Source organism: Hylaeus anthracinus, unplaced genomic scaffold (assembly GCF_026225885.1).
Source record: "Hylaeus anthracinus isolate JK02 unplaced genomic scaffold, UHH_iyHylAnth1.0_haploid 12000, whole genome shotgun sequence".
Taxonomy (NCBI): Eukaryota; Metazoa; Arthropoda; class Insecta; order Hymenoptera; family Colletidae; genus Hylaeus; species Hylaeus anthracinus.
This window is the reverse complement of record NW_026534347.1, coordinates 11,514,218-11,536,761: the sequence shown is the minus strand read 5'-3', so window position 1 is coordinate 11,536,761 and position 22,544 is coordinate 11,514,218. Positions and strand designations below refer to the sequence as shown.

Sequence of the window (22,544 nt, the reverse complement as noted above, 5' to 3'; positions counted from 1 at the left end):
CCATATTCGGTTTAAAAGCAATAAATAAATATATACATTTGTCTCGTTTCCTTCTTTGGAAAACGTTCGAAAGAGACAAACATATCAGCAAATTTTAGATTTATTCGAAGCCTAGGGTTTCGTGACCCTTCGTCGAAAGAAACAGGGGTAATCGAGTCTGCTAGGAGACATTTGGGGACATTTCGCTGGTTTCTGTGGCGAAACAGAAACATTTCCACGGTCCCTTCTCGGCTCTCAGCTATACGCACCGTGCAACAGTGTTTCCCAACGTGGGGCTCGCATCCCACAGGGGGGCAATTTTAAAATGGACTCATCCAGAGTTTAACACATTTGTTAGATTGATGTGGATCTGCTAAATAACACACGCCACAGTATTATGATTGTTCAATATAACTTTAATTAAGAAATGAAAATGGAAATGGAAATAGTATAATATAAAAGTCCGCAACACTAACTCACATTTAGAAGAACACGTAGAATCTTAAATGGAAATTCGACGAAACTTTTATCGAATGTCTACCTTCATAATAGGTAATCATAAAAAAATCGGTGACTCGCTAAAAATTGTAAGGGCCTCAAAAAAATTAGTAACTGCTTTTGAGGTTTGTGATCTTTGATTCCAATTTTGAAAGTGATAATGTCGTCTGAGCGTTTTTTAACATTAAATAATTTTTATTGGCCTGTAAAAGAGCTTTCCAACGACATATTTATCGAGTAAATCAGTTAAGAATTGAGGAAGTTATGAACGTTTAAAGTTGACAAGCCAATCGTGATTTTGAACAATTTCTCCCAGGGTCATTATAGGGAATAAAAATATTATCTAATCATCGCGAAATTTAGTATCTATATTTTTTTGTTGGGTGCTGAATGGGAATATGATGTTATTTTTGCTTTAACAAATTTTCCTGGGGTAGTTTGCTTATAAATATTGTTAGTACCAAAAGTGTTTTTTTGGCGATAATTTGAGAAATAATTTTCCTACAAGTTGTTAACTATTTTTGCTGAATTTCTCACATCGATTTCAGTGAGAATCAATAAAAATATGGCCAAAATTAAAATATTTGTTTTTTGGCTTTTTGAATTTTTGTTGGGTCCCCTGAAGCCCATTCACAAAAACCCTCGGACAGGGCGAAACTTTTTTAGGACCTAGAATCACCAAAAATAGTTTGGACCAGACCTGAGGTTACATGACCGTGTCCTCCCCTTGTTAGAGCCTGAATCTCAGTTTCTGCAGTTTAATTTCGTTCTTTTAAAAAATATAAAATAATTTAGAAAAATCTTTCATTGAAATTATTTTGTACTTGAATTTCAGTTCTCCAGTTTTGAGAATTAACTTACTATGTTTGCTCAATAATTTCCTAGTGATTTCTTCCTAAAACCTGTCATTTAAGTTTCTTTAGTGAACATTTCCATTCCTAAATATTCAAAATTACACTATTAATTATACTACATTATACTACTTCTTTTATGTCGTTCGCGGTCGTCTGACAGTTCAACCTCGTGAACCTTCGTGAACCAGTCAGTGACTGTCTATTGTTTTCCGTAACACAGACGTATCAATTGATATTTCTGATTCTTTACTTACAAATATTGAGATTTCGAAGTAAAACCCTACTTTTATCAAAATAAAATATAGCTTATGTCCTTCGTCAGAATGCAAATATAACTCTTTGTCTAATTTTATCGAAATCTGTCCAGCGGTTATCCATGAAAGGTAACAGACAGACAGAGTTACTTTCGCATTTATAATATTAGTATGGATTAGGGAGTGGTGGGGGGCATAAGCATTCTAGAAAAGCTTAGGTGGGTCATAGCACAAAATAAGATTGGGAAACACTGGAGTACAGCGTACCTGCTTTCAAGCTTCCATGGGATGCGCACAAATCCCAGGAAAATTTTAGTTGACAGCTCGGAAGGGTCGTGCCTTTTCTGCGAACAACATTTTCTCCCCTCCTCTTCTCGCTACTTCCATGCGCCTGGGAATTTCAATGATCGTCCCTCTCGGATTTCTAAATGGGAACGACCTAATTTTTCTTGCATTTCAAATGAACGTTTCATCAGCGAGAGTCTACCGTCTCGTTCCCTTTGATGGCGGATTTTAACGCCGATAAAATTAGACCGACGCCAGGAAATTTCTAACCTGTGAATTCTTCCGAATAAATCACCAAGAACCTTTTCTAATTTCGTTTCTGGCACCTTTAATACAGCGTAACTTATCAGTGTTATACATACATACATTACACACACGTACATGTCCACCCCCGCTCAGAAGTATGTGGACACTAAATATCTGATAACAGTTGCGAGTCTATTAATATGAATTATATAATTCATCTTTCTATATGTTTATGTTGTATTAACGAATATATTTCATTACTAGTTTTTTTTAATATCACATTAGTAATGATAAAAAGCTTTAGCGATAACTAGATAATGTTAACATTGTTTTTTACCAAGCTTGGATACTATTAATTTCTTCATTGTATCCGAAGTAATATTATCTCATTTATTTTGTAATATTTCACCATAAATGTGTTTCATATATATTGAACATTCTTTCTGAACTTTTCTATCTAAACGATCCCATAGTTCCACTATAAAATTAAATATGACAGTCAAAACATCTAATACCATTATATGTTGTTAAATACACATCCAATATAGAATTTAGCAACAAAAGTTGTATAGTAATAATTCACGATGTATATTAATTATTCATTGAAAACAGTACGTGTCCACATATTTATGAGCGAGGGTATATATACATTGTATTAGTTAACGGAGGGAAATAGGTTTAGGGTTAGATCTTTTTAGCGATATGTATGAACTTTTTTCTCAAGAAAGGAATATATATAATTTATCGAAAATTTGAGAACACTTTGTACATATATTCAAATAAATATTGTCATTTTTTTTAAGTTTTTTCCCAGGAAATATGAAAGATATTCTGGAGGTCATAGTTTCCATCTGAAACCAATAGTATTTCTTTACTTTAGGGGCATGCTTTTCTTCTATATGAACCTAATCTCCGCTCTAGAAATTGCAAATTGCATTTTTAGAGGTATTTAAACAGAAGAGCGTAATTTCTTGGCACTTTTTCATAACTTCTTTTGTAATAAAAAAAATACTTTAAACAATAATATCACGGAAAATTTAGATTCGTATAGAGCCGAATTATATAAAGAAACTATCAATTTTTAGAATAAATGCTTACAAAGTTTTCGAGCTAGAATTTACATAAACTCAAAAAACGTTGAGAAAAACACGTTTGGAAAAGAAAATACGGAAATCAGAAAGTTCAAGGGAGTAATGAATTGATTTAAACTACTTACTGGTTAATCAACGATAGCAGCACCATATAGCAATCCTTTTTTTTCTTCATATTCTTCGTTTTGAGCTTGCAATTCTTTTTTTCGGCTTCTTTGAGCCTAAACCTATTTCCCCTCTTTAATCGTTAAATTTTAAATACATAAACAACAGCCACAAACGCATATATCGCATGTGAAATTAGAAGCAAATATATTTGGGGAGAATTCGTTGGAAATAAAATTCTAAACTAACTTTTTTTTTTCGAATCCATACGTTTCCAGCGAATGATGCAGCAATTCAAGAATTTCAAAGAGAAACTTACAGAAACGTTATCTGTAACTTGTCAAAAGGCAACGTAATCTCTTTTAACAATTCCCGTCGGGTGTCGCGTAAAAGTTTCATTCCGAATTCTCTCTGTGCTTCGATAAAAGTCGGAACAGTCGGGACCTAGCGAGAAGAGTGCTGTTTGACTTTTCATCTCGCTTGCGCTAATGAAAATTAAGTTAAACTCTCCTTGAAATCTGGAATTTTCATCCGTCGATGTGACTTTGAAAATAATCTTCCACGTTAATTAATGAAGAAACATTTTACACTGGTTCAAGTTTTTCCGTGATAGATTCGATACCACTTTCTCAAACTTTCTTTGTATAAAAGGCTACAATAATCATTTCTTTCAATTGCTCGCAACTTGTGATTTCTTCCAAATACACAATTGATTTAATATGCCTTCATAAATAAAAATCAAAGCGAAATTTCAAAGTCGATTTAATTGAAAACAAAGCCTCACATGACAAATTTTTATTCGACTTATTTCTTCATGTAGAATCACTTCCTTTTCACTTGTATCACCAGTTACCGAGAATTCTGTATGTCTTAATACATGTACCATATTTTTGTTTGATTTTTAGTGATATTTGAATAGAAATCTTCAAGGAGTCATACACTTTTAGAAATTTTACGATCTCATGAATTTATCCTGTATAATCACTAGACTGCGGATCTTTATGCATTTACAGGAAATTTGAATGTGTAAGAACCTACAAAATGTAAACAATATGCAAGAATGTAAAAAGGATTGAAAGTAAAGTTCATGTTATAATATTTGCAGAATCAAATAAATTCCTATTTAGGTTCAATTTTTATAGGTACGTTTACAAAGATTTTATTTTGCATAAAGATCCGCAGTCTAGTAATAACTAATGAAGTTTGCTTGGACTTACGGTGTCCCCTCAGAAGAGACATACGAGTGCAGAGTTAAAAAACTTAATGCTTCTTCTTCCTAGAATTAAATTATCTGTTTCTGCTCCTCTGTTTCTATTATATTGCTGAACTAACGTCATTCGACTGATTTCAAACTCTCCGAAAGTTTCGACAGAAGCTGAAACTATTCGAAACTTCCAACTGGATCGTCCAATTTCCGGATCGCCGACATCGAAAGTTATCCCGAGTCGATTAGAATTCCACGGGACATGTAACCGTCGTAATTCTTGATCTTCTAGGGATTTCCGATCCATCGTTTGCCTCCATTGGACTCTAGTACATCGGATTTTAGTTAAATCGTAACTATTGTACACTGTGAGATAAGAAAAATATTTAAAATTTTCCAGAATGATACCAAAAAAAGTATCCTTAATCTGTTCTCTTTTGACCCATTTTTTTTGTTGAGCTAGTTGTTTCGAGAGGTAGTCACGTATAAAAATATAAATGGAAATTTTTGTAAAAGTATAGTCACTATTTTCTGCATTCACACACGTCAAAATAAATCAATACGTATACATATATGGGGCATTTCAAGCCATTTCGATTACTTTTGGACCTGACCATTTTTTATTTGGCTAAAATATTTTTATATTATAGTACCCTACTAAATACCTTTTTGTGAATTTTTACAGATTTTTGTACTGAACTAAAAACAAGTTATGCATTTTTTTAAAATAAAACGTCATTTTTTTCAAATAGCTATAGCTCTGCTAAAAATTGACCCAATTAGATTTTTCTCGTAATACACGAGAAATGACTGTGGCAACGATGCTGACTATTACTAAGCAACTTCTCTACGTTCGGTTTCAAATTTTAATGAATTATATCTCAGTAACGATGTATTCAATTCTTATTGTTATTTTTTTGTTTAATGATTTATAATATCGGTTTTTATATTACGTCAAATTTTCAGCAGATCATATATGTTCCATTTGAAGATCCGTATTAAAATTATAGAATTTTTATATCGTTTTTCATAAAACCGTAGTGGTCTATTTAAATCGAAATAGGCTCACATGATTTATATTTAATCAAATAATAATCAAGTAAAGTTTCGTGAAAATCCTCCATTAAATAAATCCATGTAACAATTACCTTAAATTATATGCCGATGGTCCATATCTTTTCGTATGTACCCGTCTTTAATGATATCGTTGAAACTCCATAACCCGATCGATCGACTCGTCGAGCTCTTCGATCAATCCAGAAATGCCAATATTAATGCGTCAAGTAACGAGCACATTCTGGTCCATCAATTACCCCTAAACAGGCAAACAAATAAATCCCCATCGTAGTCGATTGGATTTCTTCGAACTCGTTAAAAGCTTGCGGGCGAAAATTAAGGCGATCCTGCATCGAGACAACAGATAACGACTCTCTCGGTCGCGAGCGTTCCAAAGTCCATTTATAAGATTCATTAAAAGTTTTGTAGGTCGTTACCATTAATCACAAAGCGCTGCGACACTGGCATCTCACCAGCCAAGCGCACCGGCACCGGGGAGAATAACTTTCCGCTTACACTTACGAGTCGTATACAGTTCGGAACTATTTACCTACTTGTCCCTTTTCTGAAGTATCAATTTTAAAAATCGCAGAAATTACAATCTAGTGATAAAACTTGCAACGTTGAGTAGAACAGGGAAGAATGGAGCCGTTACTCGAGGGTAGAGAACGGGCGGTGATTTAACTCTTTACACTCGAGGCTCTTTTTTCTGGTATCTACCAGCAACTCGAAATGCTTTCTTAGCATTCTATTGTCACGAATGCTGAGATTATATTGACTTCGAAAATGAGATCTCTAATTTGAGATTTGAGAATCAGGTCACCTTTGCCTCAACGACAATCATTTTATTGGCACTTCGAGTTCCAAAGAAATTAAACCTGAAGAAAACCTAGTGGTGATTGAGAGTCACCTCTCAAGTGCAAAGGGTTAACCCTTTTAGCGCCGAAGGAGAAACGGGTACCTATGCGAAGATAACCGGACGAATTTGACGAATTTACTAAGATTCGGAAAAAAGCTCATAAAAGCCAAACTAAGAATGATATTTAAAAAATTCAAAATACAGCGTATTACGGAAGAAAGAGAGAATAATGTAAAGCCAATTGTATTTCAAGGTATACATGGTGTCCCAAAAATGTTGGAGGTCCTTGAAAAGGTTGGTTCGGGGGGTTGATTTGAAACAACTTTTTCTTTAGCGAAAATGGCTAAAGGAGATAATAGAAAAAAAGATATTAACAAAAAAACCTCGATCAATCAGCGTAGGCTACGCGCTAGGTGGCTACGCTCTGATTGGTTGAGGTTTTCTGTTAACCCTTTGCACTCGAGGCCTTTTTTTCTGGTATCTTCCAGCAACTCGAGATGTTTCTCAGCATTCAATTGCTATGAATTCTAAGCTATCCAGATTTGAGAATAAGGTCACCATTACCTCACCAACAATCATTTTATTGACACTTCGAGCTCCAAAGAAATGAAACCTAAAGAAACATTATGTATTGTAGATTTTCTGCGTGAAACCTAGTGGTGACTGAGAGTCACCTCTCGAGTGCAAAGGGTTAATATCTCCTTAACGAAGACTCGGACAACATTTTCCCCAAGGAAAAAGTTGTTTCAAATCACCCTTTGGACCACCCCTTTCAAAGTCCTCCAACATTTTTTAGACACCCTGTATTGAAAATCATACGAATAACATAAATATAAAACATGATGAAAAACATAGAAACAAGTTTCTCTCCTACAAACCATATTTGCATATAACAATAATCATCATTTGATCACAATTTTATGTAAGTCACGTAGTATGAAGTATAAGTATTACATTTTCAATCATTTTTAACACGTGAACTGCTGTGGGAGTCACCGGTGCATAGAGAATAACAAGAAGTTAAATCTTGAAACAATTTTTTTAAATTCTTTTGCAATGAAATAAATTTCGTATCGTTTTATAAATTTATTTTTACATAGAGCTTTCTCGTAACGCTAACAATATCGTCGTCCGGCACTAAAAGGCTTAATTACGATTTATTTACAATGTTTACATTAACACATTCGCGACCCGCAGATATTTTACGTTTCTATTGTAATACCGAGTACCGTCGAAAATAATAAAATTCTGAATCTGGACATCGCAAATTCGTTGTATCGTTAGGGCGAACATAAAAATTACAAAATATCTTTTCGAATATGATTTTAATGAATTATGTCTCAGTAACGATGTATTCAATTCTTATTGTTATTTTTTTGTTTAATGATTTATAATATCGGTTTTTAAATTACATCAAATTTTCAGTAGATTATATATGTTCCATTTAAAGATCCGTGTTAAAATTATAGAATTTTTATATCGTTTTTCATAAAACTGTAGTTTAAAATAATAAAATTCTGAAGCTGGACATCGCAAATTTGTATCGTTAACGCGAACATAAAAATTTCAAAATATCTTTTGGAATATAAATCGTGTAAATATGTAGCGTATAAAATAAAAAGATTTTCATAATTTTTACGTAACCGCGAATAGAATTTGAAGCGACGGGAATTCACGTCAGCTGTCGCGAATGTGTTAATACTTTGATTCGAGAAACACGAGACATATCATATAAAGTTCCTGTGAGCTCGGAAATGGTTAGAAGATCTTAGCCGTGGGACGAAGCACTCACGGATACGTTGGACGCCCTTCAAGCTTCAAGCCCTTTAAATCGTTGACTAACCTAACTCAATCCAGCCCCGCTCGGCGCGTCTCGGAGGCCATAGAAAGCTGAAAGGAGACATTTAAATCTGGGTATCCCTGTGGGAACGTCCGGCATCCACGTTCTGGGGGGTTGTTCCCGGGGAGAAAACAATGAAATCGTTTTTGACTGGTCTACGGTCTTCTTTCGCGTCGATGGGGAAAAGAAAAAAGGAGTCGGCAATGCGTGTCCTGCTTCTCAAAAAATGCGCCTCTATGAGAAAAAAAATCGTCTGGTTCGTGAGACGAACCGGCCGATAAACTTTGGTTTCCCTCTCGACTAGTGCCGATCCAGATTTTAATCGAGACTCGTTCTTTCCTTTTACTTTTATAGTGATATTATGTACAGTAAGACACCGCTTAACGCGGGGGATACGTTCCAATAAGTTCCAGTGCAGCATCACTGTCGCTTATAGAAATTACGAATCAAGCTAATTCCGATTGTAACCATATCATACAAGACCTAAATCATGTTCTTTGGCAATGTCCGTTATATGAATCCCAAAGAATAACATGTATCGAAAAATTAAAAAAGTGTAAACAGTATCCACCACTGGATAATAAACCTCTTCTTGCAGACTGTAACGGTAAAGTTCTATTACAAGTGTGCAAATTTTTCGGTGAATGCAACCTACAAATTTAATCATTCCCTATGCAATACTTAGTTTAACTGCTTAAACTTCTGTACACTCTTTTTTTTTTGTAAAATCGTATTTACAAATCTTTGTAAAATAATAATGTATAACTTTATAAACCTCCTAAGAGATTAGGTAAGCTATAATAAAAAAAAAAGTTCCAGCGCTAAACGAAACAGCGTTAAACGAGGTCATCTTAAAACGTAAATAATTGGGAATAAGTGAAACGGAACAAAGAATAAGAAAATTGATCAGTTCTTTTTTTGTTTTATTTTGTAACATTAATTTTTAAGTAGTTCTTTAGTATATCAATTACAGACTTACTTAATGCTAATATTTTTTTTATTCATAAAACATTCATGAAAGTAAAAAAACGTTTGAGTAAAGATATCATAACGGGTTTCCTAAACGAGGCTTCAAGGTTCTCTTTTTAATAATAAAATATGCCTATCAATGTCAACGTAGCTTAGTGGACACTTACAATTATGTGTAATCACAAACATGTGTACTTTATTCAAAATATACCAATTGAACATATTCAATATAATGAGTTGTTATATTTGAAAATGGAATAAGTTCACTTAAAAAAAAAACATGAATTAACGGTAATTTTAGTAAGATATAGATACCTTGTCTTTATACTTATAATCATATATTCGATGGAGTACAATTTTTTTATAAAGTAAACAAGAGAATTTTGGCTATAAAATGTTATCTCAAAAATATTTCTTTTAAAGTGGAATAAGTCCATTCCTACTAATTATAATTAAAACAACTTTCTTATTGCAATTATTATTGATTATTACGACTTCTGTGTACACTGCTGCGCTTATTTTTTATATGTTACTTTTGAAAGTTGGTATAAGTCCATTTGGAGATAAAAAAGCGTTTATTTTTTAAATAATTTTAATAATTACTATTTCATAATAAAATTTGAAAGGTGTGTAGTGTTAAAAACATCACATCGAATTGATTAGCGTTTGCCAATATTTTTAAATTAATTCAAATGCAAACCCTTAAATATCCCGATACACGAAAACATGAACTTACTCCACTTTCAACTATAGCAGCTGATATATTACAATATATTGTACATAATACATTATAGTATATATTGAATATATTGAAAAATAGAATTCTGTAAACCCTTTTGAAAGCTATAAGAATTTATAATCGAGTCTAATAATACCAAAAAAGACACGTTTCCAAAGTTAAACTATTGTAATGCGATTCCTGTCCGCACATTTTGCAACAATATGGCGCAGAGTGCAAAGTTTAGTTTAGTTAGTTTATTTAAGTGCATAGCTTCTCGGTATATTGCACTATCCATATACATTCAGTTTTTACAAAGTCATCTTAGTCTATGTTAGCTTATCTATAGTTTTTACATATAGCTGATTCTACTTCTTAACTCTAGTTTATGGATCCTATAAGATTTATAATTTGTATTTTCTTTTACTATCTTTTTATGCTTATTACATATCTTCTGGGGAATGGGTGTAGGGGCTTTGACTTTTCAACAGAGTGCAAAGGGTTAAGTTTCGAGAATTTCTACAGTTTCGAATTTCGATTCAAACTTAACCATTCATTGTAAATAATATATTACGTGTTTGTTTCATCGATGTTGTTTATCAGAATCGGTTACACACGTTGTAACAGAATGTAATCCCATTCGAATGGAAGATTAAACTTCGCCGGGGATAGTTCCTTCGTCCTGTCATTTATCAAAACCTGTATCCTCGATCGCGCGGCCAAGTACTATTTCCTTAAGCGCACGCAAATTCTGTTTACCGACTACTCTCCCGACAGTATCGTGTCGTTCCATAATTCATAACGAGAGCCGTTTTCCTTGTTCAAGCTCCTCGTCTCCCGTCCTTCGACCCTCAAAAAGTAATAGCTCGAAGCTTGCCGGAACTTCTTCTCTACATTCCCCTGGCCTCCTTTCCACTCAATTTCGATTGCTTGACCGAAGACCGAATACCGAAGAACAGTTCCTTAGCGCGGTAAGGAACCCTTAAAGACGAGTAAGTATCTTGGCGTACCTTGCAATTTTTACTATTTCATATGTTATCGAGCATCGGAAAATAACATTTACCTTCGTAGTTTTTCATATCGATATAACGTGTTAAAAGCTTCCAAAATTGCGAGTGTTGCGTGTCGGTTTTCCTGTTTTTCAAAAGAGATTTTAAGATTTTGTTTTTCGATAATAAGATACTCTTGACTCTTTACCGTTCGAGACAATCTCGCGAAGGTACGTCTCAACGAGAGTGAGCATTCTTATCTTTCACGTAAATTGTTTTATTAAACAAAAAATATCCTGATGCCCTTTTTGGGAAAGCTTTCGGTTCGGAAATGAACGACGCAGTAGTCAATACTTTGAAACAGAAAACAAGTTTTTTTAATTCTGATAATAGTATATATAAATAATAATTATTCTGATAAATTGCTTAAATCCATCTTGAAATATCTTATCTCGGAATCCTGTTTTCTATCAATTACCCATCGACTGTCTGGATTATTCGAATATCTCGTAAAGCATCGTTTAATTGGCCTCTCCCCTTGGCCGATGATATCTACGTTGTTCCCAGGAGCAGGTAAGCCTAAAGAAACCCAATCCGACGACCCTTCCATGTTCTCACAGCTCCAGAATTGCTTAATTTCCTCCTGAAATCAGCTCTCCTTTCAATTTCCTCGGTTCTTTCTTCCCTTCGATCTTCGACGTGTCGGTTCTCCAAACTTCAATCCGTAAGGTATCGTTTAAGCGAATATCTTGTTTATCGATCACGACTCGACCTCCCTTCTACGTGTACAGTATCAACGTTGTTACCAAATCTCTCTCGAGAAATTCCAGTACTTCCACTTTTTAATATGCCACGCCACGCTATATTCGACGAGTAAATTCCCAAATTGTCGTGGTATTTGCTGCTTTTAATATTCCTACTTTACAGTTACAGTAACAATACAATAGAATCTACACCTGTAACTGTAAAGTAGGAATATTAAGAGTGAGGCAAATATGAGCACGATATTTCAATAGTATATGAAAATAGACATGCTTACCTAACTTATGAAGCATGTTGTCAAATGAAGTCTTGTGAATAACCATTTTATTTTCCTATTTTTAATTCACAAAATGAATAAATATCACATAATCTTAAAATAAAAAGGACATAAGTAAAATTAAACTTATTCTTTATCCCTATAGTGGAAAATTATTCTAAATAACATATATTTAATACAGAAAATGAGCCATAAGGAATATATTATTAAATAATATTACAGTTGTTGATTTTATTATCACAGATATGCAGCAAAACGTCAACATTGAAGTGCTATATCTTAGAAAGTAATCAATACATATAATAAATACATTATGCCAGTTTCATTAATACCAAGTTTCATAACAATCTAATAACTTTTTAATATACATGTTGGCCATATTGGATCCGCCATTTTGAATTTTGGATTTCTAATATCAGATTCGAAGTTTGCGGCTCAAATAAGTCATGAATACCAAGTTTCATGAAAATCTAATAGCTTTTTAATATACATGCAATTCTGATATCAGATTCGTAATTTGCAGCCCGAATGACTAAAAAATACCGAGTTTCGTGAGGATCCGAAAACTCTTCCTAATTTTCGCCATCAGGACCACTGTGCGTGGATTCTTTAATCGATTACCGCCCTATTCGACGATATTTATCCACATTGTTACTAAGGCTACATATCAGGCTACGAAGTATCCTCATTTATAATCTCTGCGTCCAGTACAGTGTCCGTATCGTTTCCAAAAGTAGGCAAATTCAACTAGCCGTATCCGACACTCTCCCCATATTCCCGCTGTCCCGCAGATTCAAGTTTATCGAATATCTTCCCAGAATCACTGAACACCCCAATTTCCTCAAATTCTTCAAGTTTCGATAATTTGTCGATACCTTAACTACCACCTTACGAAGTATTGGGCTGTCTGGAAAGTCCATGCCGATTTTTAGTAGGCGGTACAGGTCTGATTATGTCGGAATGGCTGAAAACAAATAACGTGTATACGTTCTTTAAAAGGTGAAAAAGTTGCGGAATGAAATGTACATATATAATTCATAAATATACATCAACATTCAAATATGGCTTTGAATTTTTCTTAAAAATAGGCACGAACTATCCGGACAACCCAATATCTTCGTCGACGATATACCGACGTTGTTCCCAGAAATTGATTCAGCGCCACGACCCTTCCAAGTTCTCACAGATCCACGTTAGCTTAATATCTTCCCAGAATCACGAATCTTCGCCCAACCTCCCCAACCTCCCCAATTTTTCCAAGTTTCGACGGTATCTAAACAAGCTCCCCGTAAACTATGTATCTCTCTATTTCAAAATTCGAAACGGTCCCCTCCTCGTCCTCCTCTCCGCCGAAATCTCCTTCACTCGTCCGAACAGCGATCCCCCAAATATCGTCGCATGGAGTATCCTTTAATTGAACACCCCCTGCGTAGACGGTATCCGCATAGTTCCCAGGAACAGGTAAGCCCGAACTGGCCCTGCCCGACGACCCTTGCGCCAAGGGTTCTCGGAAGGGGCGCGTGTACGAGCAGGTCGTGTATTCTCGCTACCACACGAAGACTATAAGAAAGAGAGAAAGAGAGAGGCTCGTGCGAAATTCGATGATTCGCAGGACGGAAGATGGGGTGGGTAGCGACAGGTAGTTCCCATGGGAGGCTCATGGTGCACGATTCCCACAGGAGAGCGCGAAACCGGGCCACCGCACCGAGTCGAACCAGAATTCCGGTTCTCGTGGCGATTCTCTTTGATTCGTCCGAGACTTGTGGCCTTGCTTTATCGGCTCCCAGTGGCATGTCGCGACGTCGGAATCGAGTTCTCAGGCTTTTATCGCATCCATTCGATCGACTACAATACTCTTTTCTTTCTTTCTTTTTTGCCAACTGCTAGGACATTGGCGACTATTTATTTGTTTCGATATAAGTTAAATATCGGTACTTGCCACCATTGCAATTGAAGAAGGGAATAGGCATGTTTAAACCTTCAACTCCGAGCTCCTTTTTCAAATAGAAAAAAGAATTTTCTTTATAAAAGTATTATAACATTTTTGACAAATGACACACGCGTTTTTCAATTTTCGAAAATAAAACTGGCGCCCTTTAGTATCAAACAATAGAATCGTAATGGTATAAAATCATTATTATTGGGTAATTGATTTCTTCTAAGTATGTAGATATAGTTAAAGGGTTAACAGAACGCTACATCTAATTTTATTTAGAGGCATACGGCACTATAAAGACTCGAATTCACATCTTTGAAAGCGTATCTTGCTTCCGGAACCTCGCGAAGCCGTGAGAATGATATAATAATGTGGCTGATTAAACTACTGACCAATGCAGCTTGCTCGCCTCAAAAGTATCGTTGAATTTATCCACTATGCGACGGTACTCGCCGAAAATTGAAATGGCGTTGTGTGCTTTCCAGGTATAGAAATACAGCGAATCTATACTAATATTATAGAGAGTTAAAGGTTGTCTGTTTGTATGTAGGGGTAACTTCTGGAACTACTGAACCGATTTTAAAGATTTTTTTTAGTAATAGAAAGCTTTTATTTTGATAAAACTACGTTTTCAATTTGTAAACTAAAAATTTGTAAATCAAGTCGGAAGAAAAGCGTTGCTTTTACTTTATCGACGCACGCTAATTGGTTGGATATACATACGTGAAAATAATGCACTACAAAAATAATATTGGTTATCAATAGATCTAAAAATAATTCAGCGACACGATATACCTAACTTTTATATTTAAACCACAATAATGTTCTTTATCTTAAAAATGAATTAAAAATTATAATAGGATTATAAAGTTTAAGGGACAAGGCCACTCCAGAAATGTCAAAAAATCGATTTTTGTTGTTGTTGTTAATATGTTGACTTCGACTATTTTCGTAATCGCTCGTGTATGTTCGCCTTTTCGTAGTTGCAATATTACAATCAGTGATTTTCAATTTGTTTTGTTTTCTAAAAATTGAAATTAATATTAACCATTCTGTAACACTATATTGGTTATTTAATATATTCTTGTATGTGCATAATAATAACAAGAATATATTAAAGCATCTAAAAGGTATCCCAAATCTAAAATAGTTAAGAAAAGTAGTAATAATTACCTTTTAATTACTTTTAGGTATTTAATTTAAAATAGTGTTACAGAATGGTTAATATTAGTTTCAATTTTTAGAAAAAACAGATCGAGGATCACTGATTATCAGTTACCCCTCGTATAAAATCTCGGTCTATATCTTCACATGTCTTTCTTTGGCACATTCACATTACGATATGCGTACATGTGAAATGTGAGCCGAATACTGCCGAGTCTTGCCGGAATAAATCGACTTCAGATGAGTGCCTTCGACACCCCGAATTACAGACCCCTCTCACCTATAGTAGCAATTTATTCTCAGTTTATATTTTCATATGGCCATGCTATTTTCCTATTCCGCAAATATTTCCCGTTCGTCGCCCCCGAAATCACGAAACTCTAAACTCAATTAATCGAAAAGTAACCCAATTCTCTTCTTGTGATAACGTCATTGATCAGCATACACAAAAACCATTGGTCCGTCTGCGCAGATGCCGCGGAGAGGTTACTGACGTTGTTGGGCATGGAGGACGAGAACGAGGAGCTGTTGTCCTCCTCCGAGGATGAGGGCGTGGAGCTGGACGAGAACGAGCTGGAGGACGACGAGGACGAGTTGGAGAACACCAGACTGCTGCACCAGCTGGCTGCCTCGCTGGCGGAGGAGCTCAAGCAGTCCCATCAGTCTCATCAGAAACAGAATTCGGTCAGGCTTCTGGCGAGGAGTCCTTTCGATAAAGACAGGATGGAACTGGCCGAGGCTGAAAGTAGCTACACGGAACACGGTTGCCTTCAGGGACAGGAGGTCAAGGAAAGCCGTTACCGCGAGACGGAAAGATGTCAGAGACAGGACGCGTCCCGTTCTTTCGCCAAGGAGCACGACTTCGTCGAGCTTTACGAGTGCTTGGATCACCGTCTGAGAATGGACTCGGACCCGGAGGACGTGGATGCCCATCGGGAGCAAGTCTCGCCGTCGTGGGGCGCCGGATGGGACGCCTGCGCCGCGGAAGCTTTGAGATACCTCGTGGAGGACGAAGGACTACCGCCTCATCATCCCACGGTCTTGGCCATGAAGGACCATCTGGAGACGCAGAGGGAACGAGCCTTTGCTCGGTACACGGCGTAAACGAATCGTCGTTTAATCGAGCGCGATGGTATTTTTTTAAGGAAGTCTGGTTGGCCAGCTTCTCCAGGGATGCTCTCGGCGATGGTGGATTTAGATCGACTTGAAAACGGGAGATGACGTTTTCCGGTCGGGATCGAGATCGAAATCGAGGAGCGAACATGGACGAGGATGTAAACAGCTACCAAGAACTAAACTTTTCGAGCCGAGAACAGGCTACGTGTTACGTTAACGCCGTTGTCGATAGTTGCGGGGCTGATATGAGGCGTATCGACGCTACTCAGGGCTGAATCAACCCTTTGCGGCGACTTTTTCGGCCGGGCGAGGTAGCAGGTCGAGACGATTTGCGCAAATGTGTCGAGTGCCTTACAGGTAAAATAAAATGATCTTATTAAATCTTGAATATCTCGCGTGTTTTTTATGATAGGAAGAAATGTTAGTGGAAAACATTGTTTAGTTTCGAGAGAGTGATAGACACGATAGACAAAATAAAATTGTCATTGGACTGTCTTTAACACTTTCACTGCGGACGAAAATAAGTAGCCGTTCCCTGGGAGTTGCAATTATGATATTTTTTTTAATGACAAAATTTCTTACAAATGTTCTAATATGATTATTTTGAAAAACATATATTTGTGGTAACTTATTTTATATATAAAATTGGTTGATTATTATCCATTTTATAAGGGTAAACACAGAAAGAAAATTTTCCTAAAGTCTAACCACAACACTAAACACGAAAGAACAGACCAACATGAATGCTTAAATCGTGCCGACTGTCTAAATACGGCTAAACCGACTAAAAAAGCAAAGGACGCGCATGTGCGTCATCCGCACATGGCAAGGGCTCAGTTGGATGCACATGTGCGTAATCCGCAGCGAAAGTGCTAAATGGTACGGGGTATTTCATTATTTTCATTATCTTGCTATTAGCTGATAAAAAAATAAGTTACTTAAAACGAGTCATTCTTATAAAATCAATGAGATTTATAGCTACGTTATTTTTAATAATACAAAAATATATCTTAAGAAGAATACAATTTTTGTTCAAGATCATACTCTTCAAAATTTTAAGGTCGTTGAAGTTCTTTCAAATAGGATTACGTATTCTTATCATCGCGATGTAATTGTCGAGATCGGGACAAATGCAACTCTAAATTCATGCTCTAACGCTGTGACCTTCACATGACCTTGGATACGAATAATTCATAAAAGTTGAGCAATTTGATGCAAACAGTGAAATAACGATTACAGAATGATTAACGAAGCAAAATTTATTTATCACGATGATAAAAGTACGTAGTTCTATTAGAAAAAACGACCTTAAAGTTTTAAAGAGTATGACCTTGAAAAGAACTCTTGTTTGACCTTTCGAATTAAACGTCTTCCTCTTGAGACATATCTCAGTGTTATTGAAAGTATCATAGATATTTTAGTTACGAATCTCATTGATTTTATAAGAATAACTCCTCACAAGGTCAATTTGTGGTCGACGTACTATACATGTTTGAATTTGTCTTTTTTTTTTATCAGCTACAAGATTACGATAATGAAAATATCCCATGCAATTTAAAAAAGGTCAATATATATTTATAAGAATAACTCCTCACAATGTCATTTGTGGTCGACGTACTATAAATGTTTGAATTTGTTTTTATAAGAATAACTCCTCACAAGGTCGTTTGCGGTCGACGTATTATACATGTTTGAATTTGTCTTTTTTTTATCAGCTACAAGATTACGATAATGAAAATATCCCATGCCATTTAAAAAAGGCCAATGACCTTGAAATCTCGGAAAATATAACCTTGATATCATATTTTTGTCTATCATAGTATGTCCCCCTCCAAACCAAACAATATTTTCCACTAACATTTCTTCCTATCACAAAGATATTTAAGATTATAAGCGAGATATTTAAGATTTAAGAGTTAGGTGGGACACCCTATGTACAAATTATTTTACAAAAATGTTCTATTTTAATAGTTCATCTATATTCTAAGAATATAACTTTAAGATTATAACTTTGCAAAATGAAATTCTGTATTTCACTTTGGTATGATAATTCACGAAACATCGACCAAGATGCATTCTTGAGTTATCTGGACGTGTATCACAATAATAAGTTGTTTCGTGTCTTCCACCTGGTTTCTTTCGGCTAGAACAAAGTTTGCAATCCTTCTTTGTTCCAGTAAGAATCACATAGAGCTTTCCATTTAGCAGAATTTCGTCAGAATTCGAGGTCGATCTTGAAGCTCGATCGCGCTGCTGTCGAAAATCTCCTTTTTCAACTGGTTTATTAAAATTTTTCGAAATTGCAAATGTTTCGGTTGGATGTAACGAAAATCTAATGCAAACACTGATTATCGCCTCTCACTCGCTGCTCGACCTGTCGCCCGAAACGCCGAGAATTACTACTCGACCGCAAAGGGTTAATACGCAGGGCTTAGGAGCAATAGCGAAGGTGCCTGTGGCAATTGAAGATCCTCCAGAGGTCAGAGATAGGCAAAACTTTATTCGTACAATAAACGACGCGTAAAGTATAGCAGCTTCTGTACATTCGATATCGATACTCTCAGGTGGGATTTCAAAATCGTTCTTTATTATTTATTTATATAGGCGTGAATAGCGGCGAACGGTATTATCCCCACGACTACCTGTTGGAGTACTTGTCTGACACTCGAAAAGAAGTATTTGTTGCACTTGCACGAAGGATTTCGATAGCGAAATTTAGAGTCGAAGTTAGGCTTCGTTTCGTAATAGAGGTCACTTTCATAATCACAGGGACATTTAGCGTAGATTACGGTAGCATTCGATATTCACCGAGTAATCTTTTCCTCTGGATTCTGAAAACGGATTCGAGTATCGATAAAAAGGAATGGAAATTCTTTTAACGATAAAGAGAATATCTTTTAGAGAGAAATGGAAATTTAGTTTGAAAAGGTTCCAGCTTCCCTTCTGGATCCTCATTCCGAAGAAGAGAGATTAGGAATCTCTTACGTCTTGGTACTCGAGTGTCCCATATTCGCTCTTCAATCGTCGTCGACTGGAACCATCGCGATTGTCCACGCGAGCAAAAGTTCCTGTCGCGATAAAGAGGCATCCCTTTTCATTGAGATTAAAATGCATTCACCGTGTGTTTGTAAAGCAAACGACGCGCTTTCATGCGTCCAGCCGTGAGACTGTGCTCGTCGAGTGGACTCGAACTTCTCCGTAAATTTCTGGAGGACGTGGCTGTGCTTCGTTCCAAACGACTTTTCAGGCCGAGTTCTTTACTCGACCAAGCTATTAGCGTGAGAATGTCGCGCGACTGTGCTCGCGATTACTTCGAATCTCGAGATCGAAAGTAAATAACGACCCTTCGATGGTGTCTTGTATACTTTTTGTCAAGTTTCGCGAATTGGGATTCGAATTAAAACAAACCATGCAACGAGAACCGTGGTTCCAGTTTCTCTTTCGCTAATTCTTTTAGATGTAGGATAAGGTTACCTACGACAGATTTAAAAATACCAAGAATTATCTTTCTTCCGTTTTCGAGAAATAATATCTTAATCCTTTGGACTCGTTGGACTTGGAAAACTTTATTCGTTATTACTGGACTGCGGATCTTTATGCATTTATAGGAAATTTGAATGTGCAAGAAACTACAAAATGCGAGCAATATGCAAGAATATACAAAATATTGAAAGTAAAGTTCATGATACAATATTTGCAGAATAAAATAAGTTCCTATTTAGGTTCAGTTTTTGTAGGCACGCTCACGAAGATTGTATGTATTAGGTTGTCCTAACAGTTTCTTCCATTTCAGTAATAAGTAATACATACAAAATATTTGGTGTCTAATGTTACATTATTGAATTGCGTACGATTCATTTTGCTCTATTATTGTTACAATATTAGCATCTAAAAAATTAGGTTGTCTATTTATATGAACAGTGGCGCACAAAATAACTGAATGCAAGTCACGGAAGAAACTTTTGGGACAATCTAATATTTTGCATAAAGATCCGCAGTCTAGTGATTACACAAGATAAACTCATGGGAGCGTAAAATTTGTAAAAGTATATGATTTCTTGAAGATTTCTATTCAAATATCACGAAAAATCAAATACAAATATGGTACGTGTATAAAGATATATAGGATGTTCGGTAACTGGTGATGCAAGCGAAAAAAGGGTGAGTCTACGTGAAAAAATAAGTCTAAAATATAGAATAAAAATTTGTCATGTAAGGCTTCGTTTTCGAGAAAATTGACTTTGAAATTTCGCTTTGACTTTTATTTATGAAGTTATATTACACCTTTGCGCTCGAATGGCGCCTCTAGGACGACATGTGTAATTTGAAAGTGACTTTTTGAACGTACAATATCAATTTTGCTTATTTCAGAATAGAACTAATTATTATTCGAAATAATAATACATTGAGTCACGAATGTTCGTAGATGTTTCTTTTCAAAGTAGAGTTTTTGGTTTCACAGAAATTTATTATAAAAATGGACTAGATTTGATTCTATAGAAGAATCCTTTGAGCGCAAAGGGTTAAATCAATTGTGTATTCTGAATTGTAGTCTTTCATACATTAAAACAATCGAATACGTTAGAAAACGATCATGGAAATTTAATTAGAAGAGCAGAAGTATATATTCGCCAGGAATGGCAACATTTTACGATAAAAATAAACTTGAACTGCGACAATAATCTTCGAGCTAACGATCTACAGTGGGATTCGTTATAACGAGATATGATCAAGTGCACCCGTACCCGGCGAAAATTCAAAGTCGATTTTTTCGAAAACAAAGCCTCACGTGACAAACTTTTATTCTATATTTTCAACTTATTTTTTCATGTAAAATCGCCCACTTTTCGCTTGTACCATCAGATACCGAACACCCTATATATAACAAATATGAGCTTGTGTAACATGGAAAGCGACAAAAAGCATTTGTATAAGAAAGTAAGATGTGGGAACATATTTTGTATGACATGGTGCAATTTGTGATGATAAACAAGGAAGGCTAAGATTGCACCTTAAAAGATAGAAACTATCAATGCACATATATGACTGTTTCACACATTATCACATACAAAAATAGTATGAAATTTTGATTTTTGACATAAATATGTTTAAGAAAACATATGTAAAGAAATGGCTCCGAGTGCAAAGGATTATATGCATAAATTTTAATCAATTTTTTACTTTTTCAAAATGGTTACGCTCTCATCAACCACTCAAATGGATACTTGGACTCCCAGCGAAGAATATCGACGCGTTGCAATGGTTTTGGGAAACATTAATTCGTTTAAAAAATTGCCAAACAGCGACGCAGTGCTAGATTGTCGCAAATTTAATAAATTTGCGAGTCAAACGTTCGTATAAAATACTTAACGGTCAAAGGATTGAAATTCACTTTCGATCGAGCTTTCAGTGACGAAACAATCACTCATTTTATACTTAGATCGTTTCATATTCGCGAAAATAGTTCATTGGCGTTCCATCAACTAAAGCTTTACGGTTCGATGGGTCTTCGGGCTCCTGCGTCGAAGGAGCCTCGGTGAACGTAAACCAGAGACGGGTAAAATATTTGTTTAGATAAAAAATTCGAATAACGAATAAAAGATGAATAACTTTTCATCCTTTCGTTGTTGAATAATATTTACAATCCGAATGATAAAATGAAGTTATATTTCACGTTGAACGAGTGAAAGTTTAAAATCCGTACAATCGTTCGATGGAATAAACGTGGTGAGTGAATCGCTGTGTGTTCTTCTTATTCGTCACCGTATCGTTTAAACAAAATTTTTCACCCACCTCTGGAACACAAACGCAGACTGAACTTAACTTTCAATGGCGGATACGGTTTCACGCATTTGCGTTCAATCAGCCGATCAGCGTACTCGTTTAATTCGCTCGCGAAACGAGCCTTTCCTCTCGATCATTTCTCTTTAGTCTTTTTCTAGCGCAATTTTGTGTCTTGTTTATGTATCCTCGTTAGCGATATTATAATCGTCGTCGCTACCCTCGTTAGCATTATCGTTCTTATTATCGTTATTTATTTTAACTCTTATCGTCTTAGGCTAAAGGACTCGCGAAGATTCTCACAAGCTTTCGATCCATTGGACGTTAAATTCACCTCCGAGGTTAACAAACGACGGCCAATAAACGATGTCGATGCGAAAGGTTCATGCGCTGGATCGATATGAACGGAAAAGTGTATTCTTTGATCAATCTCGAGATGTCCTATCGAAGAGATCAGTTTCTGACCTATCATCACCAGTTTCTCATCTATCACCGATAGATATGAGAGAGAGAGAGAGAGAGAGAGAGAGAGAGAGAGAGAGAGAGAGAGAGAGAGAGAGA

At 35.7% G+C, this 22,544-nt stretch overlaps 1 protein-coding gene and 1 long non-coding RNA gene across 4 annotated transcripts in view; both read left to right on the top strand.

The window, feature by feature from the left end:
* LOC128890062 (uncharacterized) overlaps window positions 1–17,082 on the top strand; it is a 48,912-nt gene extending 31,830 nt beyond the window's left edge. For all 3 annotated transcript variants that reach the window (XM_054148249.1, XM_054148250.1, XM_054148251.1), the window contains exon 3: window positions 15,559–17,082. In XM_054148249.1, the coding sequence (XP_054004224.1) occupies window positions 15,559–16,190 (632 nt within the window). In that variant the 3' untranslated portion in view covers window positions 16,191–17,082. The remainder of the gene's footprint in view (window positions 1–15,558) is intronic.
* Window positions 17,083–21,329: 4,247 nt separating this feature from the next.
* LOC128890065 (uncharacterized) overlaps window positions 21,330–22,544 on the top strand; it is a 4,488-nt gene continuing 3,273 nt past the window's right edge. The window contains exon 1 of the long non-coding RNA XR_008460541.1: window positions 21,330–22,460. This is a non-coding gene — a long non-coding RNA (uncharacterized LOC128890065). The remainder of the gene's footprint in view (window positions 22,461–22,544) is intronic.